At 50.6% G+C, this 8,775-nt stretch overlaps 1 protein-coding gene across 1 annotated transcript; it reads left to right on the top strand.

Moving 5' to 3' along the window:
- The first annotated feature begins 275 nt into the window (after positions 1-275).
- LOC116781562 (olfactory receptor 14J1-like) lies at positions 276-1,272 on the top strand. The gene has a single exon (XM_032677220.1). The coding sequence runs from the start codon at positions 279-281 to the stop codon at positions 1,233-1,235; it is 957 nt and encodes a 318-aa protein (XP_032533111.1). The 5' UTR covers positions 276-278; the 3' UTR covers positions 1,236-1,272.
- Positions 1,273-8,775: the final 7,503 nt, after the last annotated feature.

Raw genomic sequence — 8,775 nt, forward strand, 5'->3', positions numbered from 1 at the left:
CAAATCTGGGTTCCATGTGACATCCCCTGTGATCATGAGAGCTGTCCCAAACCAGCTCCATGTCACCACTGCAGCAGAGCAAAGCTGAGTCCTTGGCAGCACATAGGCAGAACTCCTGCTCCTCACAGCACCCTCAGAGAGTACAAACCAAAGAAAAGAAATGCCTTGACTTGGAGGGGATTTCCCTGAAAACTGCACTGGCTTTGCTGAGAGGGGACTGTCTTAATTGTTCCCTGGGCTTTCCTTTTATAAACAGACCCTGTGCTAAGAAGCAGCAAATGCCCAACAGCAGCTCCCTCACCCAGTTCCTCCTCCTACCATTCGCAGACAGGCGGGAGCTGCAGCTCCTGCACTTCTGGCTCTTCCTGGCCATCTCCCTGGCTGCCCTCCTGGCCAACGGCCTCATCCTCAGCGCCGTAGCCTGTGACCACCACCTGCACACCCCCATGGGCTTCTTCCTGCTCAACCTCTCCCTCACAGACCTGGGCTGCATCTGCACCACTGTCCCCAAAGCCATGCACAATTCCCTCCATAACACCACAACCATCTCCTACAAGGGATGTGCTGCACAGCTCTTTTTCTTTCTGTTCTTCATCACAGCAGAGTATTTCCTCCTCATCGTCATGTGCTACGACCGCTACGTTGCCATCTGCAAACCCCTGCACTACGGGACCCTCCTGGGCAGCAGAGCTTGTGCCCACATGGCAGCAGCTGCCTGGGCCACTGCATTTCTCTATTCTCTGCTGCACACAGCCAATACATTTTCCCTGCTCCTGTGCCAGGGCAATGCCCTGGGCCAGTTCTTTTGTGAAATTCCACAGATCCTAAAGCTCTCCTGCTCAGGCACGTACCTGAGGGAAATTGGGCTTCTTGCTTTTAGTGCTTTTCCTTTTCTGGGTTGCTTAATTTTCGTTGTTTTCTCCTATGTGCAGATCTTCAGGGCTGTGCTGAGGATCCCCTCTCAGCAGGGATGGCACAAAGCCTTTTCCACCTGCCTCCCTCACCTGACCGTGGTATCGATCTTTGTCAGCACTGGCATATTTGCCTACCTGAAGCCCCCCTCCATCTCCTCCCCATCCCTGGATCTGGCCCTGTCAGTTCTGTACTCAGTGGTTCCTCCAGCACTGAACCCCCTCATCTACAGTCTGAGGAACCAGGAGCTCAAGGATGCCCTGAGAAAAATGATGACTGGATGCTTTTCTGGAGCAATTATGTGCCAGGTTTCTGGTGTGTAGCATTCAGAATGGGACTCCTTAATGTCCCAGCCTTCCTGCTCAGGTTTTTCCTTGGAGGTCATCAGGTTCTTCTGGCAATAATTTCCTGTGCAATTAAATATTCTTAGGCACCTGCCTTCTAATTTTATGTCCACCTTTTGATTTTGGCACAGGGACTGTATAAATGATGAATTATGCTTGCTGAGTATTTAAACAAAATAAAGGACCCTGAAGTGCCTTCTTTGTCCAAGACCCTTCTTCTTAGATGTTCCTAAAGGACAGCACACTGCAGGACAGGGGGTATTTGAAAAGGGGAAGGGGACAATAATCCCAGCCCAGCAGCACTACCAGGGAGCAGCAGTGCTTGGTCTTTGCAGAGTTGCTCTCTTACCACTTCCACACTGTCCTCCTGAGCCCCTTTCTCACTATAAGGTCTGAGTGCTCTCTGAGCACAGTCCTGGGGGCTGGAAGCCCTTGGAGCACAGACAGGGACAGGTCCTGGGAACTTGTGAAGCAGAGCTGGGCTCCCTTTCAGCATCTCCAGGATGCTGTGGGATCTTCTGAGGGCAGTGAACGTACTGGGTCACTTCTTCTGTGACCTTGCTACAGGGCTGGAACTCTCCTGCAGTGTCCCCATGACACTCCTGCTCCCTGCATTCCATTTCATTTTCAGATCCAGTCTTCCCCTCCTGTTCCCAGGGACATCCTGGGAGTGCTTCAGAGCTGCCATCCTGGGGCAGCTCCTGCCCAGCGTGGGCAGGCACAAGGTCTCTCCAGCTGCTCCTCTCCCCTCCCCAGTGCCACTGTTTTCTGCAGCCTCCTCCTCCTTGCCCAGCACAGCCCTCCTGGCACAGTTGGACACAGCCCTTGTTCTACCCCCTCCTCAGGCACCTGCCCAACCCCCTCAGCTCCAGCCTGAGGACCAGAAACCTTCAGGGCAGGGAGGCACTGGGCAAAATGCTGAGCAAACCTTTCAGCTGCACTCAAATCCAATTGGAGGGGTTGGCCTTGAGGAAGAAATCCCTTTTACGTCTTCAGAACCACCAGAATCAACTTGTGTTGTGTCCTGGGCACTCCTCTGGAAGTGTGGGCTATGGAAAAGGTTTTGGTGTCAGGGATATTGAGAAGACTGGGCAGTGTCACTGGGAGACCTCTCCCAAACCCTTGGAAAGGCCAGAGCCATCCCAGAGCTTCCTGGGGCCTTGGCAAAGGCAGACATGGAAGCAGTCTGCAAACAGGGCAGCAAGGAGGGTTGGCAGAGTTCCAGACTGGTCAGGTTCAGCAGGGAAGGGGATAGGGCAAGTCCTCCTGCAGCCATTGCCAGGCATGGGAAGGACAAGGCAGGGATTGCAGAACCCCTGTGGGAGGAAAAAGAAGGGGATGTTTTGTGCCTAGACTTTATCAAGGCCTTTGACACGGTCTGCTGTGGTGTCCTTATGGCCAGACTGGTGAGAGCTGGACTGAAGAAGTGGAAGATGTGGTGGGTGGGAAGTTGGCTGAATGAAGAGTGTCAAATAAAATCCATGGTACAAAGTCCTCTTGGCAGCAACTTCCTGGTGAAATCCCTCAGTGACCAACCCTTGAACACCACTGTAGAACATCTTTATTATCTCTCTGTACATTGGGACAAAATGTGTTTTCAAGTACGTTGTGGATGATGCCAAATTTCAGGGAGCCCTTGAGCAATCTGTCCTGGTTTAAAGACATATATTGAGGTAGGAACTCCAATCAAATGAATTCACTCCTCTTTTATTCCCCACCAGTACAAGGAGACAAAATACAAGGAGGTATAAGTGAAAACAATAAGAGTTTACTGACAAGAAATATAGCAGCCAAAACAGCAATAACAATAGAACAGTTCAAAGCATCAGCAGAGAGAGAAATTGCCTCCTCTCCTCCCTTTCCCCAACTCCCTTTTGTAAACAGATAAAAACAGGGATCAACACGTGCCTCTCTTCTCCCTTGTCCCCCGAATGGACAAAGAACAAAAAAGAAAACAAGGGGAAAGAGGGGGTAAAGAAAAATGGGAAACTCTCTGGTCTGAGATCAGTTGTGCTGCCCAAGAACACGCTGACCCCAGAGGTGTCCAAGCGGGGCAGAGCCGGCGACTCCGGTCCGTGCGGCGGCGGGGAGGAGGCAGCGGCTCTACTTGATTCCATGGAGTTCTAGGGAGGCACAGTGGCCCCTTGGTTCCAGGAGGTTCTGAGATATCTCAGGGTTCCTTTTGTTCCAAAGAGACCCCGCATGTCACAATGGTCCCTTGGTTCCATGGGATTCCACAGTGTCCCTGCATTCCTTTGGTTCCATGAGGCCCTGCAGTGTCACGGTGCCACTTGATTCCGGGACGTTACAAAGAATCAGAATGGCCCCTTGATTAAAGGCCAACTGCACATGGGGCTGCCTTGGGGGGAGTGTGGGCACCCAGACAAGGGAGTTGTCACCCCCCTGGACTCAGCCCTGGGGTCACCACATCTGGACTGGTCTGTCTGTCAGTGAGGTTCCCCATTCTGGAGGAAGGAAGAACTGGAGAGGGTCTAGAGCAGATCTGACAGGATGGAGCTTTTCTCCAATTGAAATAGAATGAAATCTCCACAAAGAGTAGCATTGAAGGTTCAGACTGAAGGTGAGGAAAAAGAAATGTCACTCAACGGGGACCCTTGTGGTGCAAGAGGTCACCCAGAGGGAGTCAGGATCAGCCCATGGCTTTGTGTTCCAGGGAACAGCCAGAGCTGGTGCAGAGACATCAGGGAGGGTCTAGAAATGCTGTTGGAAGGGGGTGGGAAAGCAGGAGGGGGGTGTGCAGCCTGCAAGGCCAGAGCAGCAGCAGGGCCAGGGCAGGACAGCCTGCAGGAGAGATGGCCAAGGGCTCTGGCAGGGCTGCAAGGCCCAAAGGCACCCAGGCCTTTGTCCCCTTGCCTCTGGCAGCTGCCTCTGCCACTCAGGCCACCACAACCAACTTGCCTGGCAGGTTCTGCACTTGGGTTCTGCCTCGCCCCTCCCTCAGCAGCCTGGCAGGGGTTGCCCAGTTTTGGGCCTTTGTTGTTCCTCCCCCTCCCATCCCAGTGCCCCCCAAAGAGCCCTGAGCCAGCCGGGAGGGACAGGATCTGCTGGGCCAGGGCCTGGGGCTCAGGCCTTGGCCTTTGTGCTCCACAAAACCAAGGCAGGCTTTGCTCAGCACTGCAGGGGCCTGCCCAGAGCCTTTGTCTGCCTGCACTCCTGGCCTCCAAGGAGCTGCTCCAAGGAGGCCCTGGGGAGGCTTTGGCAGTGCCTGCCCTCAGTGGGGCCCAGCAATGCTTCAAGGCACTTGCAGTTTGCCTTCTGACTTCTTCAGCAGCTGCTTCAATCTTCTCTCAGTACCTCAGGATCATGAGCTGGGCTGCAAACACCCCGTGGGGCTCATTAAAATCCAGAAATCCCTCAGGATCTCTTTGTCTTCCTTTAATTGTCTTCAAGGCAATTTCAAAACAAGTCTTCAAAGTTTGTACTTTTTTTGTTTTAGTTCAATTATGGATTTTTTTTAAATCAGGGAGGAGGTGATAGAGGTGTTCTCCAAGTGATCTTGATGCTGAGTGTCTCCTCAGGAGATCCACACTGACCCTGGATGATCAACCTTTCTCCTCACCCCCCAACCTCACCAGTTCTGACATGGCCTATCTTGGACTGACAGCTGATGCAACTCCAAATACACTGTGGGACCCATTAAAACACTGAAAAATAAAGTATTTTTCTTTCTTTAATTGTCTTCAAGATGTCAACAACTAATTGGAGTTGTTTTGTAGTTTAGCTAAGGATGAAGATTTTAAAGTGGACGTCACGAAAAATATAGATATTTTTATGAAAGGGAATGATTTACACAGAGCCTTGGGATGCAAGAGGGTCAGGGTGCAAAGGATTTAGACACAAAGATAAGGGGGTAAAAGAGTTTAGTAGCACTTAATCGTTGACCAATTTAGCAGTTTTCAAGTGATTCAATAGCATTTGCCACAATTTTAACAGTGACTGAATTATAGATTCACATGAACAACCTTCACACCACAGTCAATTCACACCCACACCCAGGCAGAGATGTGTGGACACATCAAGAGCTGGCTGTGGAAAGGTCCCTCTCCCAAATTCTCCTTGTTGTCAGGGAAACAGTACCACAAATCCCTTTGTGTTTGCCAACAGACAAGGGTCACAGCTGGAGGAGTATTTGTGGAGGGGGATCAGAATTGTCCTGGGCATCAGGGACATTTGGAGTGCTGCAAACTGGAGGGTTCCCGAGCTGGAAGATGTCGCTGATAATGTCGGAACGACCAAGGCGACACAGATATCAGAGTCAGACATAGTCCAGGTGTAAGGTGATCAGGAAGCTGTTTATTGCTCTCAAGTGTTTCTCTTATATTCTTTGTACACTATCATGCCACAACACAATTGGTCAAAAGTCTCAAGCATAAAACACTGCACACACTCTTATTGGTGACACTGAAGACACTGTGCATGCTGTGACATGCTATTGGTGACACTATACACATTTTGATTGGTGACCTTTGGTCTGGGCTGCATTACATTTGTTCCTTCAGGTATTACAGTAAATATTTCCTAAAAGTTGTTTAAATTCCTCGTCACTAATTGCCAGGCTGCTGACAGGTTCTCTGTCAACCCCAACAATTCCCCCTCTTTTTTATTTTATGCCGCAAAGATGGCTTTGACAGTCTGTTGCAGGGCCCTTTGCAACAGGCTGATCAAGCAAGGCACTGGCATTGGCAACCCCTGATCCAAAGCTAAAAAGAAACACAGCAACATCATCTCACCAGAAAGAATCCAGAGAGCTCATCCACTATTCAAAACAAGGATTCACTACAGTCCAAGAGATCCATACAATACATTCCTCTAAAGGTCTCAACACTCCAATACAAAAGCGTTGTATTGGAGTTGTTCGCACACACATATATTGTAACACATATATATCTACACAGTCTCTCTCTCTCACACAATCTCTTCAGTCATTCATTGGTGGCCTCCCTCAGCCCTGTTGGTTGTGGGCTCCCAAGGGGACTGATTTTAGTTATCTGCTGAATTTCCATCCTGGTGTCAGGAATGACTGGAGTTTGCAAACTATTTGGGAATTGTATCCCAAACTCTTCTATTTGGGCTAGGATTCAGGTAGGGAATGTTCCAAGGTGTTCAGGGATGACTGATTATCCTGTGTTCCCCAGCTCTTACACCCATCCCAGTCAGCTGGATGGTTTATTGACAATGTGTCCCGAGGGGCGGCACCTCCGATGCCATAGAAACCCCTCCCCTGGATTAGGAAACCTTTGGAATTCAGGAGCTGTTCCAGTGGAGCATGAAAATGAACAGCAGTTTCCCTGAAGCCCAGCCCCAAGCAGAACAAAGGCAGGCCCCATCAGTGGCAGAGCAAAGGTCCCCCCATGGCTCTGTGCCTGTGGCCGCTGAGGCGGCAGCGCAGGCCCGAGGCGGTGCCGGGTCCCGGTGCAGCCGGGGCAGAGCGGCGGCTGCGCGAGCGGCAACCCCGGCGGTGAGTGCGGCAGCCCCGTGGCAGCGGCGGCTCCGGGCACAGAGGCCGGCGGCAGCCGCTGTGGCTCATGGAACCGAGTGACCATTGGGACACTGCAGGGCCTCCTGGAATCAACGGGGCCGGTGGGACCCTGCGGAGACTCTTGGAGCCAAGGGAACCCTGGGATGTTTTGGAACATCCTGGAATCAAAGACCCATTGTGACACTGCAGGGCCTCATGGAACCAAGGGAATCTTGGGACATTGTTGAAACTCAAATCATCAGGGCCATTGTGACACTCCAGAACCTCATGGAACCAAGGATCTGTTGTGACACTGAGAGGCCTCATGGAACCAAAGGAACCCTGAGGGGTTTTGGAACCTCATGGAATCAAGGGGCCATTTCTGGCAGGATGCTCTGTCCTGACAATACCTAAAAAATGATCAGAATGCAAACAATTCAAGCTCTCTGTAGTGAGTTACTGCTGGTGTCAAGGTGCTGTTTTTAATGTTGAATTGTGCTAAACCCAATATGCTTCATGAAACTTCAAACACACATCCAGCTTTCTGAAGTAGGATTTGACGGAGAAGCTGCTCCCTGGCCTGCAAATATGTCTGGCAGTCAAACCCTTGATAACTGTAAAAGCCCCGTCTAACTTTCCTGTGGCAGATTCTTCCACAGACTTCCTTGAAGTGTGTGGAGATTCTGCCATGAAGCAGGGACAGCTCTTCATGGTCACTGCCCAGGGGTTAAGTGAAAGAGAAAGAACTACCCCTGTGGTTGTGGGGTGAGTTACCTCAATCTCTGCTTCAGGATTGTTTCTTTTTGCTGGTTTTGATCCAATTGCTTTAATAGAATGACTTTGATAGACTCCACTGTCCTATCTTACACTATACTGCTAGGAGTTTTTTTGCTTTTATAATTTGAAGTAAATAACTCTCTTTAAAGTCTTTAGTCTGTTCAATTGTGTGATAAATTTTCTGTTTATTTGTCATAATAAATCATTCATTTTATAGATATATTTCTGATTTGCCATCACTAAAACCTGCAGGACAAAGTGATTGAATCACACCTCTATAATTCCTTCAATCTAAACCAAAATCTGAGTCTGAGATTGGATCCAGCCACCCCCAGGCTCCTCTCTGAGAAGGAATTTAGAAAGCAAGGGGGTCCTTTCTGCCCCTCGTAGCTCAGCGAGACGGCTTCTGCCATCAACTTTGTCTAAACCTTCCACCCCCAGCCCCAAGCCGTGACACATGGGCATGTCTTGTCCATGCAGTGCAAACATGGACTCCTGAGCTGGTCATTTGCTGTCCCTCCTTGGAGGGAAGAACAAGCCCAATGGCCTGGGGTGAGAGGCCAGTGCTGGCAGCGGCGCTGGCTGTGCCAGGGCACTGCTGGGTGCCCCCACCCTGAGCACTGCCCCCCTTGTGCTGGTCACTGCTGTTTTCCTCTGCAGGGCCTTGTGTTGGGCACATCCTGGAGAGCCAAGTGGAAAGCAGATGGAAGCTTTGAGGCCCTGGCCTGAGGAGATGCCCCTGCAGGATGGCAGTGCTGCTGCAGAGGTCAGCTCTGGGCCAGCAGTGCCCGGGGCTGTCCCTGCCTGCAGTCCCTGGACAGTCCTGCAGCAGGACTGGCACCGACTGCCAGAGCACTGAGGCTCCAACAACACAGGGCTCTGCAGGACAGTGTGGAAGGGAAGGGAGAGGAGGCCACGCAGGAGAAGGGCTGCTGCTCCCTGGCACTGCTGTTCTGCTGGGACTCTTTTCTGGCCCAGCTCTGCACAGAGGTACCAACCCTGCAGCTGCAGAGAAGTCAGAGAGGAAAGATGTCAGGCAAACAAGTCAATGCAGAGTTCTTTATTTGGTTGAAGCACACACTGAGTACAATTGCCAATTTGTACAGCCTGTGGGCCAGTCTAGAAAGGCAAACACTGAATTCAAAATGGTGGGGTTTTTTATATATATGTATATATATATATACTTTTTATATATATCTTTATTTATATAAAGATTTTTTGTTGTGAACAAATTCTCACAAAAATAACAGCCCTATCAGGAGT

This window comes from Chiroxiphia lanceolata (assembly GCF_009829145.1).
Source record: "Chiroxiphia lanceolata isolate bChiLan1 chromosome W unlocalized genomic scaffold, bChiLan1.pri scaffold_58_arrow_ctg1, whole genome shotgun sequence".
In the NCBI taxonomy this organism is placed as follows: Eukaryota; Metazoa; Chordata; class Aves; order Passeriformes; family Pipridae; genus Chiroxiphia; species Chiroxiphia lanceolata.